Raw genomic sequence first — 26375 nt, 5'->3', positions numbered from 1 at the left:
ATTTGAAGAATGATAGAGAATGGCACTAAGAATATTCAAACCCCAGTTCTTTCGCATTTTTGGAATGTGAATCCACTTTAAATAAATACTCAATTAGAGGAATGTAATAAGAACATAAGAGAAGCCATGCTGGATCAGGCCAATGGCCATCCAGCCCAACACTCATTGTTATACAGTGACCAAAAACTAGATGCTATCAGGAGGTCCAACAGTGGGGACAGAGTTCCAGAAGCCCTCCCACTGTTGGCGTTCCACCTATACCTAGTGGCTAATAACCACTGATGGATGTCTTCTCCATATGTTTATCCAATCCCTCTTGCAGTTGTCTATGCTTGTAGCTACTATCACTTCCTGTGGCAGTGAATTCCAGATGTTAATCACTCTTTGGGTGAAGTAATACTTCCTTTTTCTATTTTAAACCTACTGCTCATTAATTTCATTGAGTGCCCATGAGTTCTTGTATTGTGTGAAAGGGAGAAAAGCCCTTCTTTCTCTGCCTTTTCTGTCTAGTACGGTTTGCCAGGTAGGATGAGGGATCAGCCCCTGGGATTGTACAGAGTTCATTTCAGCAAATTCCTGCATTTACAGCAGTCTTTCCCTCCTGGGCGTGCCCCGTGGTGCAGAGTGGTAAAGCAGCAGTATTGCTATACTGTGGTCTGAACTCTCTGCTCACGACCTGAGTTTGATTCTGGCAGAAGCTGGATTCAGGTAGCCGGCCCAAGGTTGACTCAGCCTTCCATCCTTCTGAGGTCGGTAAAATGAGTACCCAGCTTGCTGGGGGGGAAGTGTAAAAGACTGGGGAAGGCAATGGCAAATCACCCCGTAAAAAGTCTTCCGTGAAAACATTGTGAAAGCAACGTCACCCCACAGTCAGAAACGACTGGTGCTTGCACAGGGGAGCTTTCCTTTCCTTCCCTCCTGGACCAAACAAAGACCCCAATACTACTACAAGAGCAATAGCCACTGTTTTCACATTTTTTAAATAGGAGATTGAAAGCACCTCTGTATGTTGAAGATGGCTGTTCAGTACTTTTATTTAAAAAGTGCTATTTTTGTAGTCTATTTCGTATGTATATTTCTCTTGCTGCACTGTGTCCTCTTTTGTAATTTCATGTTTTGCAGTGTGTGTGCAAATTTACGCCCCTGTGCCCCTGCAGCAGAGATATGCTTAACATACTGAGGGTGGGGTGATAGTCCACAGTCTTCCTCTCTTACAACCTTGCCTTGATGCCCAAGGGCAGAGTTCAAACTTTTTTTTTAATTAGAACTTGTGGTCTACATACAAAAAGCCTGTCCTCAGCCCTCATGACATGGAGTTCTCTTCACTCCCATTTTCTTTTCTTTCCTCCTCCAGACCAATGGGGATTTCCTTCACTCTGGTCCCTCTCCTTCCATCCTTCTATCAGGCTTCACTTTGCTGCCTTTTAAAGCTTTCTATAACATCCCTATGGTTGGAGGCCACCTCTTCTCTGCTGATCCCATGCCTGGCATAGCCCTAAAGGATTCCATCTCCCCCAGTAGTGGCTACTCCAGCCACCAGTCCTAAGAACCCTGCCAATGGTCTATCTAATCTAGCATCCTATCTTGCACAGTGGCCAACCAGTTCATCTGGAGGTCCTACGGCACTGGTTCCCAGCCATTCTTTTGCCTTCAGTCATCTCAGGGCTAGTGACTCAACCCCCAGATGTGGCTTTCCCTGTTTGCCCTTTGTCTTGGCCTTCAGAGCTGGAGCAGCCCCTCTAAGAACATAAGAACATAAGAGAAGCCATGTTGGATCAGGCCAACGGCTCATCAAGTCCAACACTCTGTGTCACACAGTGGCAAAAAATTTTTTATATACACACATACACTGTGGCTAATAGCCACTGATGGACCTGTGCTCCATATTTTTATCTAAACCCCTCTTGAAGGTGGCTATACTTGTGGCCGCCACCACCTCCTGTTGCAGTGAATTCCACATGTTAATCACCCTTTGGGTGAAGAAGTACTTCCTTTTATCCGTTTTAACCTTTCTGCTCAGCAATTTCATCGAATGCCCATGAGTTCTTGTATTGTGAGAAAGGGAGAAAAGTACTTCTTTCTCTACTTTCTCCATCCCATGCATTATCTTGTAAACCTCTATCATGTCACCCCGCAGTCGACGTTTCTCCAAGCTAAAGAGTCCCAAGCGTTTCAACCTTTCTTCATAGGGAAGGTGCTCCAGCCCTTTAATCATTCTAGTTGCCCTTCTCTGGACTTTCTCCAATGCTATAATATCCTTTTTGAGGTGCGGCGACCAGAACTGCACACAGTACTCCAAATGAGACCGCACCATCGATTTATACAGGGGCATTATGATACTGGCTGATTTGTTTTCAATTCCCTTCCTAATAATTCCCAGCATGGCGTTGGCCTTTTTTATTGCAGACGCACACTGTCTTGACATTTTCAGTGAGTTATCTACCACGACCCCAAGATCTCTCTCTTGGTCAGTCTCTGCCAGTTCACACCCCATCAACTTGTATTTGTAGCTGGGATTCTTGGCCCCAATGTGCATTACTTTGCACTTGGCCACATTGAACCGCATCTGCCACGTTGACGCCCACTCACCCAGCCTCAACAGATCCCTTTGGAGTTCCTCACAATCCTCTCTGGTTCTCACCACCCTGAACAATTTAGTGTCATCTGCAAACTTGGCCACTTCACTGCTCACTCCCAACTCTAAATCATTTATGAACAAGTTAAAGAGCATGGGACCCAGTACCGAGCCCTGCGGCACCCCACTGCTTACCGTCCTCCACTGCGAAGACTGCCCATTTATACTGACTCTCTGCTTCCTATTACTAAGCCAGTTTTTGATCCACAAGAGGACCTGTCCTTTTACTCCATGACTCTCAAGTTTTCTAAGGAGCCTTTGATGAGGAACTTTATCAAAAGTTTTCTGGAAGTCAAGGTAAACAACATCTATCGGGTCACCTTTGTCCACATGTTTGTTCACCCCCTCAAAGAAATGTAACAGGTTAGTGAGGCAAGATCTTCCCTTGCAGAACCCATGCTGAGTCTTCCTCAATAACCCGTGTTCATCAATGTGCCTACTCATTCTGTCCTTGATAATGGTTTCTACCAACTTTCCCGGTATTGAAGTCAGACTGACTGGCCTGTAATTTCCCGGATCTCCTCTGGAACCCTTTTTAAAGATGGGGGTGACATTTGCTACCTTCCAGTCCTCAGGAACGGAGGCAGATTTCAATGAAAGATTACAGATTTTTGTTAGAAGATCCACAAGTTCAACTTTGAGTTCTTTCAGAACTCTCGGATGTATGCCATCCGGACCTGGTGACTTATTAGTTTTTAATTTGTCTATCAGTTGTAGGACCTCCTCTTTTGTCACCTCAATCTGACTCAGGTCTTTCAACACCCCTTCCAAAATTAGTGGTTCTGGGGCGGGCAAAAAGTTCTCATTTTCCACAGTGAAGACGGAGGCAAAAAATTCATTTAGCTTCTCAGCCATTTCCCTATCCTCCTTCAGTAATCCTTTTACCCCATGGTCATCCAAGGGCCCCACTGCCTCCCTGGCTGGTTTCCTACTTCTAATATATTTGAAGAAATTTTTATTGTTGGTCTTTATGTTTTTTGCAATATGCTCCTCATAGTCCCTTTTTGCCTGCCTGATCACAGTCTTGCATTTGATTTGCCACAGCCTGTGTTCCCTTTTACTAATCTCACTTGGACTGGTTTTCCACCGCTTAAAGGAGTCCTTCTTACCTTTTACAGCTTCCATTACTTTGTTTGTTAACCACGCAGGCCTTTTCTTATGCCTGTTTGTGCCTTTCCTAACTTGTGGTATGTATTTTATCTGAGCTTCTAGGATTGTAGTTTTAAATAGCGTCCAAGCTTCCCCAAGGGTTTTGACCGTATGTACGTTTCCTTTCAGTTTCCTCCTCACATGCCTCCTCATCTCAGTGTATTTACCCCTTTTAAAGTTAAACGTGGTTGTGACGGTCTTTTTGGACAACTCCCTATTTATACAAACGGTGAAATCAATAACATTATGGTCACTGCTCCCAAGCGGCGCAATCACTTTTACATCTCTCACCAAGTCTTGGGCATTACTTAGGACCAAATCCAGGATCGCCCCACCCCTGGTAGGTTCTGAGACCATCTGCTCCATAGCACAGTCATTGAGAGCATCAAGAAACTCAATCTCTTTCTCTCGACCAGAACACATATTGACCCAATCAATCTGCGGGTAGCTAAAATCACCTATTACAACACAGTTTTTACGTTTAGCCGCTATCTTTAAGCCTTCCATCATATTATAATCATCCTCTCTCTTTTGATTTGGTGGGCGATAACAAACTCCCATAGTTAAATTTCCTTTTGGGCCCTCTATTTCAACCCAAAGCATTTCTAAAAGTGAATCTAATTCTCTGACCTCAGTCTTACTGGACCGTATATCCTCTCTGACATACAGAGCCACCCCACCTCCAACCCTTCCCTCCCTATCCTTCCGATATAGCTTATATCCAGGAATCACCGTGTCCCACTGATTCTCCTCATTCCACCAAGTTTCTGAAATTCCCACAATGTCTATGTTTTCTCCCAACACTAAACATTCCAATTCACCAATTTTACTTCGAACACTTCTAGCATTTGCATACAAACATCTATAATTTCCCAGGCGAGCTAGGCCCGCCACCTTCCTCCTGCCACCTCGAGACTCTGGCAGACAGTCCATATTGTTTGTCGCCTTCACAGTGGACAACTCTGGTCTGTTACCCGGTAGAAAAATAGCAGCTAACCCTTCATCTCTTTGAGACGAGTCCTCCCGAACCAGAGACATTTCATCTCCTGTAGGCTTTCCCCCAAGATTTAGTTTAAAAACTGCTCTGCCACCTTTTTGATTTTAAGCGCCAGCAGCCTGGTTCCATCCGGGGACAAGTGGAGACCGTCTCTTTTGTACAGCTCCGGCTTGTTCCAGAAAGCATCCCAGTGCCTAACAAACTTAAACCCTTCCTCCTTACACCATCGTCTCATCCACACATTGAGACTTCTAATTTGTGCCTGTCTCTCCTGCCCTGCACGTGGAACAGGTAGCACTTCCGAGAAGGCTACCTTGGAGGTCCTGGCCTAGCAGCCTAAATTTTTCCTCCAGGACCTCACGACTGCATTTCCCCACATCGTTGGTGCCAACATGCACCACGACCACAGGCTCCTCCCCAGCACTGTCTATCAGTCTATCTACTACACGCGTAATGTCCGCTACCTTCGCACCAGGCAGGCAAGTCACCATACGGTCAGTACGCGGTTTCGCCACCCAGCTGTCTACTTGCCTAAGGATCGAATCACCAACTACCAAACCCCCCCTCTCCCCCTGCTCAGGGATGGTTCCTTGGTGCGAAAGGATTCCCGCTCACCAACCGAAGAAGAGATCCCTTCTGAGGGCGCATTCCCCTTGTCCTCAGCACGGTGCCCTGTTCCCTCTCGACCCTCTCGCTCTCTGGCAGCAAAGGGGCTGCTACGTTCAGAGCGGGGCTCATCTAATACGCCCCCGAGAGTCTTCCCCAAGTGCTTCTCCAGTGCAGTCACCTCGGCCTCAAGGGTACAAACTCGTTCCCTGAGGACCAGGAGCTCCTTGCATCGAGCACACACCCAAGACTTCTGTCCTTTGGGCAGATAGTCATACATGTGACACTCAGTGCAAAACACTGGAAAGCCCCCAACCCCCTGCTGGCATTCTATCTTCATTATATATATATATATTAAAATATACAGTCCTCTTTAAATGCTGTTTGTTTAAGTGGCTCCCCTTCTGGAGGGTCAACTTACCTTACCTCAACTTACCTTATTGGGAACTTACCTTATTTGGAGAACAAGGAAATCAGGGATCTGGGTTCCTGGCCCTTAGAGAGCCCTTTAGCTCTTGCCCTTTGGCTCGCGCCTTTGGCAAGGCGCAGCTTAAAATGCAAAGAGGGTGGAGCAGAGGCACTCCTCAGCAATTAGCAGCAATCACTCTTAATCTCTTTCACCCTTAGGCCAGTCAACCAAACAAGCAGTCAACCAAACAAAGAGCAGTTCCCCAGCTATCACACCTTAGAATTTTAGGCAGCCCCACAAACCTTAGAATGAAGTCCTTAGAATGAAGTCCTTCAAAACTCAGAAATTCTCAGCAATTTCTCCAGCTGTCTCAGCTATCAGAGCTGCTCTGCTCCTCTCAGACCTCTGTGAGACCTCTAGCTCTGGGTGCTGCTGTCCTATGACCTCTAATCCTGGAGCCCCAGGGTTACACACTGTTTATGATATGTCATGTCTGATGCTTTTTTTGTTGCATTGCTTCTGAGTGTTGAGTTCCTAGTCCTGCTGCATTGTTTGTTGGATGCCTCATGCTTTCTGAATGCATTGTCTTACACTGCAATTTGGCTTGAGTATCAATAAGAAAGGTGGTATAAAAATAAATATATATTCAGAAATATATGTGTGTGTAATCATAGATGAATGATTACTGTTTTCCAAATGCTTTATGCCTGGCCTTTGACTTCTCTGCGTTTGTGGTTACTTTTTGCCATCGGGCAAGGGAGCTGCAGTGAAGGGGGGCCGAGTATTTGGTGAAATTGCCCTTACCTCACAGAAACTCTGAACTTCATCAATGGAAATGTGGAAGCAATTTCACATGATTCCCACATGGTTCAGTTCCTTTGTTTTCAGTAAAGTCTGATCAGCTGTAGGATAGGGAGTGAGAAAGATCTGTTACCTCTTTTGGCTTGTGGTTCATTGGATCAACCCTACCATTTCAAAGGCAATCAGCATTCTAGTAGTTAAGTGTCCCACACCCAAAGATTGTACAATACTGTTCTGTACAGTACTATTTAGTACAATTCATCGTATGTGTTGGGGCCATCCGATTTTGAGTGTCCCCATGCATGAGTTGGGACCATCCCATATTAAGCTTCCATATGCGCTGGAGTGGGGAAACTCATTGCGTAATCGTCCCAGTCCACTAAACAATGTATTTGAAGATATGAGAGAAGATTTGGTACAGAATGTTCATCAAGTATTATAACAGTTGTATCTGTGGAACTTTATATATGATGATTCATTTATGTATGTGTGTTCTTGATGCTTCAGTTGCTGTGATGAACATACATGGACAAACATATCTTCTGTTCTTTCCTTTTTACAAACATATGCTGTTTTGCTTGCATGCATTTTAATTCTCACTCTTTTTTCCATTATCCTTTTTTCTTTTTGTCAGATAGCTACAGTTCCCTGGATAATAAGAACACAGTATTCTTCAGTCCCAGAAGATGCAGAACAAAAAGCAGAACATTTATTTGTTAAAGAGGTAGGTTAATATTGTTTCTTTGCTGGATTCTTGGGGTTTTTTTTTTTTTTTAAAAAAACACTTCAGCTTTCAGCAGCATGAACTTAAGTGCACTTCACTTTTTGTAGAGACAAGCAGCATGATCTTTGCAATTTTTTCTTTTACAAACCTAGCATAATGTCTGTATCAGTGTTGATTTCCAGGCCTCCTTTATGTTGTTGGTGCACTGGATATTATTCTTATTGACAAATCAGGCAAAAAAGATTTTCAGTTTGATAATCTTACACCTTTTTAAAATTAAATGTCCTATTGTGCACATCTCTCTGGAACCATAGTTCTGCTTTTATGTGTCACACTCCTTTTGCATTGTCAATTATAATCACCTAAACTTAGAATGTGGACAGCCTGCAGATTCAAGTGTGCTCTTTCTGTGCCTTTTAAGTTTCTAAAAATGCCTGATTCATTTGTTCCTTGGGCATTGTGGCAACTACTGACATTTAAAAGCACACGGGCTATCTTTGAGAAGTGAAACTTAACTGTTTGAATGAGTTTCAGCCACTTGAGGAACATTCTTCAAAACAAAAATGATAGATTGTCCTGATGTAGTTGAAAGTCTGAATTTCATGGCTGTCCCCCACCCCAGCCCACTCAGCGGGCTTTTATGACATCAAGCTGGACCTCCCCCCCTTTTTTTTTAAAAATGAAGCTTCTCTTTTTTAGAGATTTATACATTTGTAGGAAAATATGCTACAAGCTTTAAAACCACAAGGCAAATTAACATAGAAAAATAATTTATTTCAAATCTCACAATTTCTGATCTTGCTAATTCTCTGTTACTGTTTATCATTTATATTGCCATTTTAGCCCATAAAATGTTTTATTCCCTCTGAAGTGATCAGCCTCACAAAGCAAATTTTACAACTGGAAGCCAGAGAAGAGGTGGAACATTCCAGAAAGTTGATGTGGTTGACTGGAATGCCTGGTTGCTGCACAATCTTCCTGTCCCACCTGGGCCAACCTCTCCTGTATAATCTTTCCCTCTTCCCTTTACTGGACAAAACAAAAGCTTTTGCTTGAAGATGGAAGTCACAATTGTACAGAGGAGCTCCAGTACTGTCACACTAATTCTCCCTTGGAACATTGCTGTACTCTTCCAAGAGAACAACAAAGTATTTCTTAATTATGAAAAATAATTAGAATCACAATTGCATGATTACATGAATTTTCAAATTTTAATGTACTATTACATACAATGACCTTCCGATGGAAATATTAACTCTCCCTTTTATTTGATCTCTGTGTCCCTGTTCAACTCTTGCTGTGTTTTCTTTTATGCAGTAGTTCAGCTAACTGGTAGGCAGATATTTTCCTGATTTAGCAGGGGCTGACTATGACTGAATTTCCTGCTCTCAGTTGTGGTCTTCAGAAGAAGGGGAGACTTGATACTTAACAATGTAGCAAGGCCAGCATTGGCTTGACTGCCTTTATTGGAAAGGAAAGACATTTCAGAGGAAAATGTGACATTTATATCTGGAAATTCTTGCTAACTGGCAAGATATACTTCAAGCCAAACCTTTCCACGAAGCCAGGAGGAAGTATGAGAACCACTGTGTAATGGTATAAGGACATAGAATTATGATTTCAGTGGGAATTTGGTTAATGACACTGCACTGGAATAAAGGCTTTAAACTGTTACTCTCGCTTCACTTGAATAATAAAGCACATGTTCCACTTTCAACTTTCCAAATGTATATGTAGTAAGTAAAAGCATCATCCAGTCTTTTTCTTTCCTGAGCCTGTAGTTGAGCACTATCAGGGTTCTGAATTAGAATACTCTTTGCATCATCAGCATTAATAAAGGGCACTCAGATATCTGGGAGTTCCATTACTTCATTTCGGTCTTAGGTGTAATGTGGTCAGGTAGATATCAAAAACTGTGTGCATGTAAAATTATCTATTCTCCTTTTAAAAAAAATGTTTACTCAATTTGTGATTGTCCCAGTATTTCCCATGTTGTAGAATGTCCCAAAGCAGGTAGCTTGTCCTGGGAAAGTGAAAAGGAAAGAAGCAACAAGATAATGGGTTTTGTGGCAGATGATTTATCCAGGAAGGCCTGGAGCTGCTTTGCAACTGCTTTTTCTATTTTTTTGCCCTGAAAAGGCATGTTAGAAACTGGGTGATAGTTGACCACATCATTTTTCATTAGGGATGGGTGACTGCCTTTTTAGGGCTCAAGGAAAAGTGCCCTGCATCAGCAGCTGATTTATCACGGATATTAGAGACTCACTGATGTGAACTTTGTTAAGTATCCAGCACAGGCAAGGGTCTAACAAGTGGTGGCCTTCAAAGATCCCATGATTCTGCTGGCATCCATCCCCTCCTTTATCAACCTCTTTTTTATGTCAGAATCAATTTGAGACCATGTATGGCATTCCATTCTTTAGGACACTTGGCAGTGTATTGCTACCGTTAACGCAGGCTCACTGTGTACATCTTGCCATTTACACATGTAGAACAATACTCAAAAGGCTGATCAGTATGTGAAATCTTGTTCCTTGTTAAGAGTATTATTTTTCCCTACTAGAATGAATAAATTGAACTAACTTACCCCCTCCTCCTTTGTTTTAGGCTTGTAAATATTACAGTTCTCAGTGGCATATTGTGGACTACAAATATGAACAGTACTCAAGAGATTTTAGGCATTTACCACGGTAAGAAATATAAGGACTTTTTTCTGATTATTTCATATTGTGTGTATGAACAGATGCAGTGGAAACTAACTCTCCTCTGCTGCACTTCTCTGTTAACATTATTTGCAGGCACAACATCCAAAGGATTTCCACGATAGCTGTCATTCATTCCAATTACAATGGATTCATATATTTTCCATTAATCTCCTTAGAATGAGTAGGCATTCAGAAACAGTAGTGTTTGATAGACTACAGTCTGTATCACATTGCATGTGTAGCTTAGTGGCTAGGAATAATTGCAGTAAGTTTAGCCCTCACTCCATGTAGGCAACACACTCTTTCATCAGCTACAATACAATATTGGCCTTTCTTACTGACCATTGAGTTACTGAAATAATGTTTGAGAATCATTTTAAACATAAGACTCCTATGTGGAAAACTTACACATCACCTCTCCATGGACTTGCTTAAGGTGACTTTCAACTAAAACAAAATAAGAGCATCAAAACACATACAAAGCCACTAAACATATTCCAAGGCAAAAAATTGAATAAAAGAAACACTGAGCAACCTAGAATGGTAATGATAAAGAAGAGTAAGATATAAGGTTTAAAAACAAGTTGTTAAACAAATTGAACTCATCCTTGTAGTCCTGGTAAGAGTTATTTTTGATCTTCAACAAATGCTATATACATAAAGTCAAGTACAATAAGATCAGTTTAACACACAGTTACTCTGTTGTTCATCTTTGCTATCAAGAGAGCATGTGTTAGTTCAAGAATTGAATGGGTTTTGTATAGATGTTAGCTTAGTCTTTTCTGGCTACTTCTGTGCTTGTAAGAAATCGAAAAATGTGCAATTGTTTTTACGCAGATAGAAATACTGTCACTTCTATGCAGTATGCAAGAGCAATGAATGTATGTGTGTTTATCTCGATGTGAATGACAAATGTGTACATCTTTCTAGCTATGTTGTGTGTGGGGGCAGGTTTCATTTCTGTAAATGACATTTTTGTATAATGCCAAGTTTGTATAATTTTGAAATGAGTCAAACCATTTTGAAGGCTTTTAATTGGTGGTTGTTGTAATCATTGAATGACTTTTAAAGTAAGCTACACAGCTTCTTAGATGGTACAATGGAAGTTAATGTATTTTTAAAAGGAAGAATAATTGAGAACATGGAAAATATGGAATCTCTTTTATCTATCTAAATATGACATGAGAATGGGGCAATCAAAAATAAATTCCATAATTGTGATGCCTGAAAAGAAGGGATGCCCTTGCCATAGGAATTGCTGTTAGCTGTGTCTGCAAATTGGTTCATGTTACATGTAGTACTAGCACAAGCAGGGACCTGCAAGTAACATGTGGGAGTGGCTATTCCATCCCCCCACTTTTGCTTCCTTCCCTCTCACCCTGTTTCTCTGTCTTTCGCTCTTTCTCTCTCCCCACTATCTGTTCTTTTACTCCCTCTCTCCTCTGTGCCTGTCATTTCCTCTCTCTTTCTGCCCCCTACCCCATCACTCTCTTTGCCCCCCTTCACTCTCCAAGCCACCCATCTACTTCCTCCCTCCCCACCACAGCAGCAGTAATGGTGGCAGCTCTTCAGGAATCACAACTACAGAAATCAATTCACCCTAGGGTTGCCAGCTCTAGGTTGGGAAATTTCTGGAGATTCATTGAGAGGGTGAGGTCTGGGGAAGGAAGAAACTTCAGGAGAGTATAATGCCATAGACTCCACCATCCAAAGCAGCCATTTTCTTCAGGGTAGCGGATCTCTGCCATCCAGAGAGCAGTTAATCCTCCAATCCTCACCTGGAGATTGGCAATCCCAGTTTCCCAGGAGGAAATTGCTGCTTTGGAGTCTATGGCACTGCACCTGTCTGAGGTCCCTCTGGTTTCAAACAGTACCCTCCTCAGGCTCCACTGCACAAATCTCTAGCAGTTCCCCCTTCTGGAGTTGGTAACCCTATCTCCTTCCTACCAGTTTACCTTTATCTGCCCCTCTGTCTTCAGCTTTCCATCACCTCCCACTCTGCTGCCTCTACTTAGGAAAATGATGTTCTTTTTCCGTAGTGGTGACCAAAGCAGCGTACATTATTCTCCTTTCCTCCTTTCTATCCTTACAACAACCCTGTAATGTAGATTAGGCTGAAAGTATGTGACTGGCCCAAAATTACCTAGTTAGCTTCTACAGGAAGATGAGGATCTAAACATGGGTCTCACAGACCCTGCTCTGAAACTGCTGCACCACACTGGCTTTCATAGGGTGGCTGTGTTGAACAGAAGCAAACACCCAGACCTACTGGAGTTATACAAGTCAGATGGCATCAAGTCACTCTGAGAGTGCTGCCCGGCCTAGGGTTACCATCTTCCAGGTAGGTCCTAGAGATCTCCCAGAATTATAACTGGACTCCAGATAGCTGTCCCTCTGGAGACAATGGCTGCTTTGGATTCTGTGGCATTATGCCATGCTGAGGTCCCTTCCCACCCCAAACCCTGCACTCCTCAGGCTTCATCAGAAAATCTCCAGGAATTTCCCAGCCTGGAGCTGGCAACCCTAGTCAGGTCTCTGGCCCCTATGAATCCTCCCTCAAAGGCCAAAATAGGCCTGAAAAGGGCCTGTCCTCTCCCCCTGACTTTATGCTCATTTAATCTGAAGCCTGGAGTACTGTGGTTGCCTAGCCAAGAAATCTGTTGCTTAAAGCTACATGCACTCCTTTTTGGGTTATTTCCTTTAGACTTCACATTTTTCAACAAACCCTGGGTCCCTTTTCATGTTTGTAGAAAGATATGTTGTGCCCCTTCACATTTCTAGTCATCTGATTTAAGTATCCAAAGATGTCGCTAATTTCACTATTTAGAGTATAAGACAAGTGTGGGCCTGTGATACATCCAATTAAGCTGATGGGAAATCAATTCAGGATAGATGAAAGGAAATAACTTATTTACACTGAGAATGATTAAAATGTGGAATTCTCTGTCATATGTTGTGATGACCACATATATAGATAACTTTAAATGGAGATTAGATAAATTCATGGAGGATAAGTCTATCAGTGGATACTAGCCATGTTCACTAACATCAACCTAGTGCCAGGAGGTAACATCAGGGGAAGGCCTTGGCCTTTATGCCTCACTGTTGACCTTCCAGAGGAACTGTGTGAGACAGGATGCTGGAATAGATGGACCACTGGTCTGATCCAGCAGGATTCTTCTTATGTTCTTAATACAATGGTATAACTAACATGTTCAAAGAAAGTTCTGCAAATTTAAGGTTACTTTCCCCCCCCTCCCTTTTTTAAGCTGTTATGGAAGATGACAAGCAGTGGCATATCTAATATATTTTTAGATATTTGTCAGGGGGGTTAAATAAGCAAAATTTCTAGCAGATTTTTAAAAAATAGTTGAAGATAATAAGAATTAAACTGTTCTTCTCTTTAGATTTGAACACAGACCAGAGAAACTGCCTTCACATTCCTTTGAAATTGATCATGAGGATATTGATAAGGATGAAGTAAGCATATTCTGCTGTTTTCTCTCAGTGCTTGAGTTAGCATTTTCTTCCACATTTTCTTCTAATCTTAATGGACATTGAATGGAAATGAGGCTCTTCTGTCATTGTGTGCAGAGTAGAAGAATGGTCTGTATATTAAAAGGCCCAAGGCTGTTTTAACAGAATGCTGGTATTCATATTGTGCATCTTGATTTGAACTCACAAAATGCAAGTAAAGGCAATATTGGTAATGCTATTTCATACAGGACACAACATCCCATTCATCTTCAAAAGGAGGTGGAGGAGGAGGGACTGGAGTTTTCAAGTCTGGCTGGCTTTACAAAGGGAATTTTAACAGCACGGTGAACAACAGCATTACAGTTCGGGTAAGGGAAAGGATTGCTCCTTTTTTAACTTACAGGTTTTTTATAACCATCCCTTGGCACTCTCTCACTAATTACCACATCTGAGTTTTCCATTTTCATTTATTGGCTTATGGTCACAAATAGAATCAATGGAAGTGCATTAAGAGATATTAGAGTGGTTTACTACCATTGTCTGCTGGAAAAGGATACCTGGAATTGGGTATCAGTAGTATTCCATTTAAAATTTTGCCTGAATAATAATTTCAGCAAAACTATCATAAACAACAATTTGCAGTACAGCTAATCCTATATATCTGTTATTGTTGTAGTCGTTCAAAAAGCGCTACTTCCAGCTGACACAATTGTCAGACAACTCATACATAATGAACTTTTACAAAGATGAAAAGATATCAAAGGAACCTAAAGGCTGTATCTTTTTGGATTCCTGTACAGGAGTAGTGCAGGTAAGCCTTTTGTTTTATATTTGTTTTCCTAAAACAAGTTACATTTGTGTTATTTAAAAATTGTATATCCCTTTTAATTATCCCTATTGGGCTCTTGAAGTGGCTAATAAACTTTACTCATAACTGTAATCTGAACAAAATTGTAACTATAAGACAACAGGTTCTAAAAACAACTAATCAGACCAAGTATGCAGTGCAATAAAGAGAACTAAGTGACATCCTAGAAAGGAAGCTTAAGGCCCTAATAGATGTGACATGAGAAAACCATAATTAGGACCTCCCCCAGTATTTTTAAACTAGTAAGATGCTCCACACCATTTCTTTGAAGATCAAGGAAGTTTCGCTCAAGAGAGGGGCATGTAATTCCTCCCATTCCATTCTTCGTATCCTGTATTCCACCCACCACCTCAAAGCTACAGTTAGGTCTAAAGGTAGAGGGGAGATGCTGGGAAAATGTTGTGGGAGGAAAGGGTGCCTCTTTTCTTATCATCCTTTTTCCAGTTCCACTTCACATCTTCAGAGCAGCTATGTGGGGCTGCTAAATAGTCACAGGAGAGCTAAATGATATATATTCTTTCTGTTCTAAGATCTGGGCTAGAGTCAGTTAGATCGGTTTCTTTAAGAAGGGAACTCCGAAGGCAGAAGGCCACAGAAGGAAAGGTCCTATGTCTCCTCCATCCGCTCTCCAGAACTTGTTGGGCCAAACTAGCTGTTACAGCATCCAAGGGTCTGACCTGTGGATGCCAACACCATTTTAGAGAAGAATTTAGAAATGCCTCCCATGGCTGTTTCAGCACTTGAAAAGGTGCAGAGAGGTACAAAATTGCCTGGTCCTTCCACACTGCAGGTCCTCACAACATTTTTAAATGGCTGAATTCTTCTCTAAAATGCCATTAAAACACTGTAATGTCTAGTTTCACTCTTAGTAAAAAGGTTTAAAAGTAGAAACCTAGAAATGTGGGATATATTTTCTCATGTGGGGCTTTGTACGCACATCAACTTGGAGCTCAGCTTTTAAAATTTTGAACAACATTGAAAGATACATGCAAATATGCTCCTGTGTGTGTGAGAGAGGCACTCAACTGTGTAGCTGTGGTTGCCCAACCCTACTTCTTGGCTAAGATTCAAGTTTTACAGCTGTACTATATTTATCTTTACTGAACAGAGGAAGTATGCTCAAAAATGCAAATGCTTTCTAGTCCACTGTAGTCCCTTTAACTTCTGCATCTAAGTCAGTTGAATTGTCCCTTTATAACTTTCTGCCATGTGGCTTCTATATGGTGTGGTTTTTAATCTAGAATGTCACCTGTTTTTGCAAGTGCTGCCCAATTATAGCAAACATGGAGAAGTTTTGTGATGATTGAACTAATTGCTGAAGAAGATGGAACTTCAGTGAGAGGGCTGATTGCCTGGCATGCTGGTTACAATTGCTTTCTTCCAGCATGGATAAATAACACCTAGCATTACCTCTCCTCTTTATTAAAAATAGAACCTAACTAAAACAGACTCTGAAGAAGTTGGAAGTGAAATTCCATTTTTGCAGCATGTAAAAATGCCTTGGAAAATAAGCTTATATTTCACCGACATTACAAGTTTTCTTTTAAGGACAATTATAGTAAGACAAGTATGAGGATCCCATCTCATCCCCCACCCTAGTTCAGCAGGCCACCCAGTCACTAGCCCACCCACTCACCAGCTCCACCTGACTGGCTCATGCACACACCAAGGTCCCAATTTAGAATCAGATATTCAGTGTTAGCTTTCCGTTGTTTTTGATCACTGGCAGGCATTTGTTAGGAAAATGTTTAATCCCATGAAAGTCAGAATAGTGTATTGGCTAGAGTGCTAGACTAGGACCAAGGGGGTCATTCTCTTCCCTGCTGCTCCCCTCTGCCTCACAGTCCATCTGTAGTTCCTGTTTACAGCATAACAATGTAAAAAGAGCCCTGCTGGATGAGATCAATGGTCCATCTAGTTCAGCATCCTGTCTCACACAGTGGCCAACCAGTTCCCCTGGAGGGCAAACAACAGGACATAGAGGCTGAGGCCGAGGCCTTCCCCTGATGTTGCCTTCTGGCATTGTGATTAAGAGGCTTAGTACCTCTGAATGTGGAGGTTCCCCTCAGTCATTGTGGCTAGTAGCCAGTAATGGATTTATTCTCCAAAAATCTACCTAATCCCCTTCTAAAGCTGTTTATTCCTGTGGCCATCACTATATCCTCTGGCAGCAAATTCCACATTTTAATCACTCATTGTGTAAAGCAGTATTTCCTTCTGTCCCCCCTGAACCTACTGCTCATCAGCTTCATCAGATACCCTCAAGTTCTAGTATTTTGGGAGAGGGAGAAAAAGTTCTCTTTGACAACCCTTTCCACCCCTTTCATTAACCTCTATCATGTCCCTCCTTAGTTGTCTGTTTTCTAAAAAGTTCTAGACTCTTCAGCCTTTCCTCATAGGGAAGGTGCTCCAATCCTGTAATCATCTTGGTTAGCCTTCTCTGTACTTTTTCCAACTCTGCAATGTCCTTTTTGAGATATGGTGTCCAGAATTGTACACAGTTTTCCGAATGAGGCTACACCATAGATTACAATTACAGGGGCATTACAATTAGGTACAGGCACAAACTGTCTCCCAAACCTTTATTTGTGACAAATTTTGGCCTGTTCATGGATTTTGAACTGAATTTTGCAAACTGCAGCCAGCCACAAACTTTTAAGGCAGTTTGTGGAGGTTTGTGGGTTCATGGGGAGCAAAAAGAAGGGCTTTCTCCTCCTCACAAAAACTGCCAAAACAGATTGGACAGCCTGCTCCTATGTCAGCTGTTTTTGGCTCTGAAGGGCTGAGCCTTCTGCTGCCACTCAGCTGTTTAAAGAGACTTTCTTGGGCTGCCAGCCCCTGAGGCTCACTGCCCAAGAAGTCCCCTTTAAACAGCTGAGCTCCATGGAACAAACTGCTCCCATGGTTAGCTGTTTAAAGGGGCTTTCTTGGCCAGCCAGTCCCTATAGGAACACCTTCAGCTTCATGTTTGTTCACTTTCTCAAAGAACCCTTCTCCAGTGAGCTCTGAGGAGGATCTCAGTGAAAATCATCTTTATTTGTATGACAGTGAACAATCATTGGTTTCACTTTCATAAAGGCCCTGTCTTCTTAGCTGAAACAAATGACAGGCAATTGGAGTAGTGCCTGAGGATGTCATGGCACTTATGGGTGCCACATTGGGGAACCCAGGGTTATACCATTGGAGTAAGATCTAGGAGACTCAAGTTTGAATCCCCACTCTTCCATGGAAGCTCATCAGGTGACCTTAGCCCATTACATAGTCCAATCTGCCTCACAGGACTATTCTGAGGATAAAATGGAGGAGAGAAAAAAGATGTAAGCTTCTTTGGGTCCCCATTGGTAAGAAAGTAGGGTATAAATGAAACTAGTAAATAAATAAATAAAATTATCCCTCAGCCTGTGATTTTGTCCTATATGTGAAACCATCAAAAATAGCATTGTCTTGTTCACAGGACTGAAATATAATATGTTCCAGGTCATGTGTTCCATTGTCAGAAGAATAGCTGGGTTTCTGGGGGTGTTGCAGTTGCTGATTCCTGCCCAATGAAAAAGCCAAATCCTTCTCTCTTATTATCTTTAGCTTCTGGATAGTCATAGCACACAGATCAATAAAGAAAAATTATCCATATTGTTTTTCACATGTACATCTGGACAGCTTTGCAATGTTCCTGATTTACTCTTGGCTCTCTTAGGGGATGGGCAGTGGCTCAGTAGTAGAGCATCTGCTTAACATGCTCAATCCCCAGCATCTTCAGCTAAAAAGATCAGGTAGTAGACCTCTACCTGAGATGCTGGAGAGCCACGGCCAATCTGAGTAGACAATACTGATCTTGATGGACCCATGGTCTGATTCAGTGTAAAGCAGCTTTATGTGTTCATGTGTGTTCGGCCCTTTATGTGTTCAGTGTGTTCAGAATAGCATCTCAAGCTTCATGTACTTTGCTTTTTTGTTGTTGTTCTTAAAGAGCACCTGGTCTATTTTCTCCAGTTTAAGTGTAAGGAGAAGTAGGCCCTATAATAAAGGAAAGTAAAAACTCTAAGCATGAGCCGCCTCTGAACAATTGGGTGGTTCTGAGGGATAATTCCAGTAAGTACCAAGGCTGAAGTATCTGTCCCAACCTTTACGATGCGGTGTTTCTGACATTCTTTCTGTATGTTATAATGCTGAAATTTAATTAGATGTGGAGATGGCTATGTTTTAAGTCAGAAGACCAATTTTCTTGTGGTAGTGGTAATAAAGAAACAAATGGAAAGGAAGTATATTTTGTCTATTAACTTGACTGCAGAAGGAAATGTTTGGCTACAGATTTGAGAAGTGGCAGCCTTGGTATTAAAAACTTGTGTGACTGCCAAAACTTTGAAGAGCATCTTGTAAGTAGATATTGAATTCTTGCAGTTTTGTGCATTTAAAGGCTCTGGAAGCACAAGTGCTTTCTGCAGAAAAAGAAGACTGATAGCATTCTGTTATCTAATGTGAATGACTTTGCAAAAGGTAACTACACAGCACAGAGAGCGCCCAAATTAGTGGCAGTTGTTCCATGTTTTCACAAAGATTGCTAGGATATGCATTTTCAACTTTTGTTTGTGTGTGTATGGTAGCAATTCTAAGCAAGTCTGCTCAGAAACCACCTCAGGTCTGTTTAATGAGTATTCCTCCCAGAAGAGGGTTCTTAGGATTGCACTGTAAACATATCCTCAAGTGGTGAGAAGTTTCATGGGCAGAGCTGTTTGGGCTAATTCTCTTTTGGGCAGGACCACTGGATACTTAAAGTGGTTTTGTATTGTTGTATATACAATTTGTTGTATATACAAATGTTTAAGCAGAGCACAGGTGAAGAAAGAGGGAGCTCTCCTACATGACATTGGATTTCTCGTGTTTTGTGTAAAATGATTTTTAATATTTAGTGTTTCATAGAGAGGCTATATGTGTTTAATTCTTTATAAGATGGCTCATTGTATTGATCAAATTCCAAAGCCCAGCTATCATATATTAAGGCTGTACTATAAATGGTATCAAACAACAGCCTAACTCTTGAGAACCTTTCCTATCCCTTGTGAGTTTTAGAAGTCTTTCTTCTCATTGGTGAGATGGTGTATATTCTAAAAGTATTTTTGTGGTAGGTTTTGTAATTCATGTTCTTACCATAGTTTTATAAAGATCCTCTAGTTGCAATGGGCTTTGAACCCTAAATTGTGTATCTTTTGTCTTGTTTGTTAGTAGCTCCACAAGTAAGTCACTTGCATATGTATTCTCTGACAAAGAATTGAAACAAAAAGAATTTACCTAGGAAGCTCATCCGATATTTAAATATATTGCAAGGCTGTCTTCAAATGCACTTTAATCAAGAGCCTACATGGCCGGATTTCAGCTTTGTGCAACTAACTGGAACTGTGTGATGACTTATAAGTTGCTGTTTTTGATTCTGAAGATTTATATGAATTTTCTACATATGAACTCTGTCAGTAGTATTGTTACTATTTATAAAAAGAGAGCTGTTGAGAACTAGTATTACATTTGTTTTTGTATGGTGGGGTGATGGAATGGATTGTAATATGTTTAATAGAAATTAGTAAGTTTTATACAAACAAAATATGTATTTAATACATTTTATTGAGGTTTTCACAAATATCAGTTAAAAAGCATCAGATCATATTTTCGATATAGTTCTGTACACAGTAGATATGTATTATTTGATATTATATGCTGTGTTCTCATCATATAGCTGGATATCCTCCCTTACATAGCTGTCCTGAGCCTGCCTTGGCGGGGAGGGAGGGATATAAATAAAATTTATTATTATTATTAGACCTTCAAGCCCTCATAGCTGCTTTTTAAAAACCCTTGTTAGTGTACAAAATTTTATTACTTAGCACCTACTGAAGAAACATCAGCTGGTAATCAGCCTACAAAGGAAAGGTTAGTCAGCAGTTGCAATAAAATTATTTCTGTTAATCTCCATTTGTGGGAAAGTTCAAATAAGAGAATCTGTCATCAGATCATCAGATAGAGGCTTCTTTATTTATCCAAAGTTTTATTGGATAAAGAGAGAGTGAAGGGGCAAGGCCTTGTCATTGTTGATGTCTTTGTTATGCACTCTTTCCCCCCTGAGAAGTTTATCAAGCAAATTCTATTTTTTTCTTAGCAGAAGTGTGCAGTACAGCAGTGAGTAGTTTTTAAGAAAAGGAAATAATCTGTTTTACTGATTTATTAATTGCCATTTTGCATATTGTTACTCATTTAAATTACTATGTTTAATATTATATTTATAATGATGGGTCACCTTTGGCATTTTAGCTGTGTTGGTGTATAGTAAACAGCCCTGATGGTTCTGTGAATGCTCAAACACCCCAGCCCTGACTGAAGAGCAAGATTAGAGAGCAACAAGATGTTCATGGCGTAAGCTTTTGAGAGTCAAAGCTCCCTTTGTCAGATACAAGTAGGAACAAAGATCCCTGATCCCTTATTGCTACTTGTATCTGACAAAGGGAGCTTTGACTCTCAAAAGCTTAAACCCTGGAAATATTGTTGGTATTTAAAGGGCTTCTCGATTTGATTTTTATTCTTCTACTGCATTCCAATACAGCTACTTGTCTGAAACTGATTGAAAAGGGTGCCGTACAGTCCCCAAGCTGTCCTGGAAAGGAAGATATCCAGCCATTGGATGAGAAAACTGCTGCTGCACAGCTACTCCCCAGTTGCTAAACACCAAGAAAGTCCCTGACCCAATTGATCAGGAACTTGACCAGTCTTCTATAAATGAGTAAGCTCTTCCCCTGTGGTGATGGACAGGGGCAGGGCTGCTGACAGGTCACTTGGGTTAAAAGGGAGGGCTTATCCAGAGTACGGGTTCAGTCCTGATCAGTGATTCCAAGGAGTTTCCACAAGTTTGCCCCTATGCTCAGCAAGTGCATAGTCAGAAGCTGAGAAACTTCCCCAAATATAACCTTTGGGGCTTGTGATGTTCCTTTGGGCCTGGGGATTGCCCTGGGTTTTTTCCCCCCCTCAGCTGAAGCTGGAACTTCTGTGGGTTTCCCTTTGGGGTTTATACAGAAGCTGCACTGTTTTTGTTTTTTAAGTCACAACTTAAAAAAAAGAACCTTGTAAGCCAGATCACTTTGAAAATCACTTGGGGGTTTCTTGACCCCCTTGAATCTCTGCATATATTTGGTGTGTGTGTTTGTTCATGCATGTCCTTCAAAAAGTGGGTTGGAAAACCTTTATTCTGTGAATGGACATGCTCATATAAAAGGGATTTTCGTGAATCCCCACTGGGGTTATGTAGAAAAAAATGAAACTGTCAGAGTTGCCTCAGGGCAATATGCAGAAAAGAAATGCAAAGTAGATGTTCTGAGATGTGCAGTTTTCTGTTGAGGAGACTGCATAGGAGATAGTTTTCCTTTTTCCAGCAAATGTTGAATCATGTTAGTGGAAGAACTAAACGAGACACAACCACTGCCTTCCATTTTCATCAACTGAAAATAGGGTTGCCAGCCTCCAGGTGGGGTCTGGAGATCTCCCGCTTTTATAACTGACCTCCAGCTGGCAGAGATCAGCTCCCATGGAGAAAATGGCTGCTTTAAGGGGTGGACTTGTACCCTCCCCATTCCTCTATCCTGAATCCACCCCATCGCAGACCTGGCAGGCAACCCTAACTGAAAACGTGACCCAGCTGTCTTGCATAGAGCAGTTTGTGCACTGGGGTTTTCCACCAGTTACTCCTGTTATCAGAATATAATTGAGAGAGAATGAAGACAGGTCAGAAAACAGGCATGAGCCATGATTGGCACATAGACTTTCACACTCATTTCTTCCTCTAAGCTGGCAAATGATACATAAAACTGCCTTATACTGAATCGGACCATTGGTCCATCAGTGTCAGTATTGTCTACTCAGTCTGGCAGCAGCTCTGCAGGATTTTGGGCAGAGGTCTTACACATCACCTAGTACTTGATCCTTTCAGCTGTAGATTGAACCTGGGTCCTTCTGCATGCCAAGCTGAGAGTTATCCACTGAGCCACAGTCTTTCACCTACATATAAAACAGCAAGCAGCCTCTGCACGTGATGGCCAGTCATAGGATGCATAAAATGGCACGAGGCACAGGCATGGTGAAAAAGTAGATCTGCTTTGACAGGGTCCAGGATCTGGAGCAGACTTGTGTAACCTATTGTGAAGCATGAAATAAAATGTTGTATTTTATTGATAAAGTTACAAACATGCACAATTGCTTACATAGAAGATTGTACGCATGGGATAGTACTGGGCAGGCATGTTCCAACATGGGTACCAGGACCAGAGAGATAAAGCCTGGGACCCATGGGGAAGTGAAAATATCATCTAGATCAGGAGGTGGACATTCCCTGGCACTGAGCCAAACAGCAGCATACCACACCGGACCAGTTCTTCACTTAAGGGACTGAAGTGAGTCCCTGAGATACTGACAGTTCCATTGTCAGGTTTTCAGCCCAGAAATGATGTTACGTACCCCTGCACTGCTCTGGGGATTCTCGCAGTAAAGACAATAGAAATCAGGAGGAATTCCTAGAGTATCCTGGATGCCATCTGAAAGTGACATGACAGTGTAGGCAACATTGTCCCCCCCCCCCATTTTCCTCCCATTGCTTGGTCAAGTGAGCGCCACTAGTGGAGTGCGAATCTAGTGACTTTCCTACTGCAGGCTGGTATGTGGCAATCCTGTTCTACTGTGACTTGCTTAGAGACAAAATGGAGGTATGGCAATGTTACACAGTGCTGCCCCACTTCCAGATGTATACCTAGAAATGTCATCATAACATTGCAAGTTGCTCTAGGAATTTCCCAGATCTCTGTGTTAAAAAACATAAATATTTGGGAAATTCCTTGAGCAATGATGTAATGTCACTTCCTGTTACATGATCATCTGTAAGTAATGCAGCCCCTGTGAAGCTCCTGGGGTTGCCAGCTGAGGAAACTAACTTGCACTCCTTATCACCTGCCTTTTGTTTATTGGCACACTAACATATTCAGAAGTTAATGTTATGGGAATTTTGGCATATGGGCCAAAAAAGCTGCCTACTCCTAATTCAACATTTTTCTGCCCAACACTACAATGTCTTGAACTGTTTCTCAGCACATAATAACAAGAGAATAGGGAAGGGGGGGTCAGCACTGCCCTCAACTCTGTACAAATTTGTGGAGCAGGAAATAGAAGTTTAAATGTATTTTTTAAGTGTATCCTCAAGGTCTATAGCTGAATCTTTGTTCAGACATCTTTAAATTCTTTAAGAATAGAATGGAATCAAAGGAATCTCATCTGAGTGTAAATTAAAAGAGAGTGTGCTCCCTTTTTGAATTTTTTTTAAGAGAAAGCATTTGTATGTTATAGAGTGGCACAAAAAATGTTTATAAGGAATTCAATGGAATCAGCAGCAGAAATCAAAGGCCTCGCAGTACCATTAGCCATCTAAAATACTAGCTGGCTTTTATATTTCAGTGGATTTCAACAGTTTGTCTGGATTATGTTTGGATACATATTTTACCCTATTTTCATTAAACTTATTTTCTGTTCTGAACATTACTTCGCATCTTGATGAGATGAAATGAAATTCAGTACTCTTTCTAAATACAGGTTTGCATGCCTCTAAGTATTGAATAATAATCCATTAGTCTCTTTAAAATATTAAATAACAGTTTAAGTAGTGGTCTGAAGGATCTGGCAGATATTACAGTACTGTTTGCTTTTGGAGCTTTGCCTCCATCATGGCTATGCAAGCTGAGTGAACTATCTTCTTCACTTTAGCATTAGAAAAGACCACAGCTCTGATGGCCCAAAAGGCAGATATGCAGAATACAGAATACCTTGCAGATGGAATACTACCCTATTGTGCAGTGCACACTTTCTGACCATTATGTATCAGCATATGCTTGCTAGTAAGACTTCAGGCTGGAGTCTAATGCACATGATCTATGACAGTTAAGAACATAAGAGAAGGCATGTTGGATCAGGCCAATGGCCCATCCAGTCCAACACTCTGTGTCACACAGTAGCCAAAATATATATATATATATATATATATATATATATACACACACACACACATACATACATACATACACACACACTGTGGCTAATAGCCACTGATGGACCTCTGCTCCATATTTTTATCTAACCCCCTCTTGAAGCTGTCTATGCTTGTAGCCGCCACCACCTGCTGTGGCAGTGAATTCCACATGTTAATCACCCTCTGGGTGAAGAAGTACTTCCTTTTATCCGTTTTAACCTGACTGCTCAGCAATCGAATGCCCACGAGTTTTTGTGTTGTGAGAAAGGGAGAAAAGTACTTCTTTCTCTACTTTCTCCATCCCATGCATTATCTTGTAAACCTCTATCATGTCACCCCGCAGTCGACGTTTCTCCAAGCTAAAGAGCACCAAGTGTTTTAACCTTTCTTCATAGGGAAAGAGTTCCAATCCTTTAATCATTCTAGTTGCTCTTTTCTGGACTTTTCCCAATGCTATAATATCCTTTTTGAGGTGCGGTGACCAGAATTGCACACAGTATTCCAAATGAGACCACACCATCAATTTATACAGGGGCATTATGATACTGGCTGATTTGTTTTCAGTTCCCTTCCTAATAATTCCCAGCATGGCGTTGGCCTTTTTTATTGCAATCGCACACTGTCTTGACATTTTCAGTGAGTTATCTACCATGACCCCAAGATCTCTCTCTTGGTCAGTCTCTGCCAGTTCACACCCCATCAACTTGTATTTGTAGCTGGGATTCTTGGCCCCAATGTGCATTACTTTGCACTTGGCCACATTGAACCTCATCTGCCACATTGATGCCCACTCACCCAGCCTCAACAGATCCCTTTGGAGTGTCTCACAATCCTCTCTGGTTCTCACCACCCTGAACAATTTAGTGTCATCTGCAAACTTGGCCACATCACTACTCACTCCCAACTCCAAATCATTTATGAACAAGTTAAAGAGCATGGGACCCAGTACTGAGCCCTGCAGCACCCCACTGCTTACCATTCATGATCTGTGACAGTTCCTGACTGCTTCCTTTAGCAGGTGCATACCAATTCTGTCCAGAGTACTTGTGCTTATGCAGAATGACTCAGCACTGTGTGCTGATTGGTGCTTATGTATAGCTATATGTATATAACTGGGATAAGCTTGTACGGTGTATTCTCTGCTCTCAAACATGTTTTCTGGCGAAGCACTTTATCAAGTGTATACCAGACTAACTATAAACTTGTAAATCTATAAATAAATGTAAATAGTTAGCACAAGTCAGTATGCTGTCTTCTAAAGCCTCACGAATCCAGAGCATACCAGCGAATACGCCAACAGGGTTATGGGCCCAGCACGCTTCCACCGCGCCATGCTCTGGAGGTTCTGAATGAGGCTGAATTGCTGTGGTGACCTGTGACTGAGTGGATGTTCGCAGCTGCCGCTTCTGGAGCTGAGGAGGAAGACGTGCTCAGCCAGGCTCCTGATAACAGCTCAGAGGATGGGAGTGATTCTGAGGAGCAACTGCCGGACGGAGATGACAGCATGGCTCAGGCACTGACTGCTCTGCTGGTGGAGAAGCTCACTTCTACTAATTATAATGTGTGGGCTCTCCGTATGGAACATTATCTGAAGCCGAAGGTCTGTGGCTGTATGTCAGTGCTCCCCCAGACCCTTCAGCTGCTGGAGACAACATCAAGGATGAAAAAGCTCTTGCGACCATCATTTTGAGTGTGGCAGACGACCAGCTTGTGCATGTATTTGGTAAGCCGAAGGCTAAACAAGTGTGGGACAGTCTGAAGGCTGTGTACATGCAAAGCACAGCTGGGTCTCTGATAGCAATTACCCGTCACATGTATCGGCCTGTAATGAGAAAGGGGAGTCTGTGAGGGCTCATTTAAACACTTTGGCTGGCTGCTTCCAGCAACTGGAGTTCCCTGTCTCAGTTCCCTGTCTGTGGATTACAATATGCTGATTTCACTAGAATCTACAGAAGCGAACAG

At 41.8% G+C, this 26375-nt stretch overlaps 1 protein-coding gene across 8 annotated transcripts in view; it reads left to right on the top strand.

Moving 5' to 3' along the window:
- The window catches only part of DOCK10 (dedicator of cytokinesis 10), a 272423-nt gene that overhangs the window by 136915 nt on the left and 109133 nt on the right, over positions 1-26375 (top strand). For all 8 annotated transcript variants that reach the window (XM_060242210.1, XM_060242208.1, XM_060242205.1 and 5 more), the window contains exons 3-7: positions 7232-7321; positions 9929-10011; positions 13434-13506; positions 13752-13871; positions 14180-14314. In XM_060242210.1, coding sequence (XP_060098193.1) covers positions 7232-7321; positions 9929-10011; positions 13434-13506; positions 13752-13871; positions 14180-14314 — 501 coding nt within the window. The remainder of the gene's footprint in view (positions 1-7231; positions 7322-9928; positions 10012-13433; positions 13507-13751; positions 13872-14179; positions 14315-26375) is intronic.

This window comes from Heteronotia binoei, chromosome 6 (genome assembly GCF_032191835.1).
Source record: "Heteronotia binoei isolate CCM8104 ecotype False Entrance Well chromosome 6, APGP_CSIRO_Hbin_v1, whole genome shotgun sequence".
Lineage (NCBI taxonomy): Eukaryota > Metazoa > Chordata > Lepidosauria > Squamata > Gekkonidae > Heteronotia > Heteronotia binoei.
The sequence above is the reverse complement of the archived record's forward strand: the minus strand, read 5'-3'. Positions and strand labels throughout refer to the sequence as shown.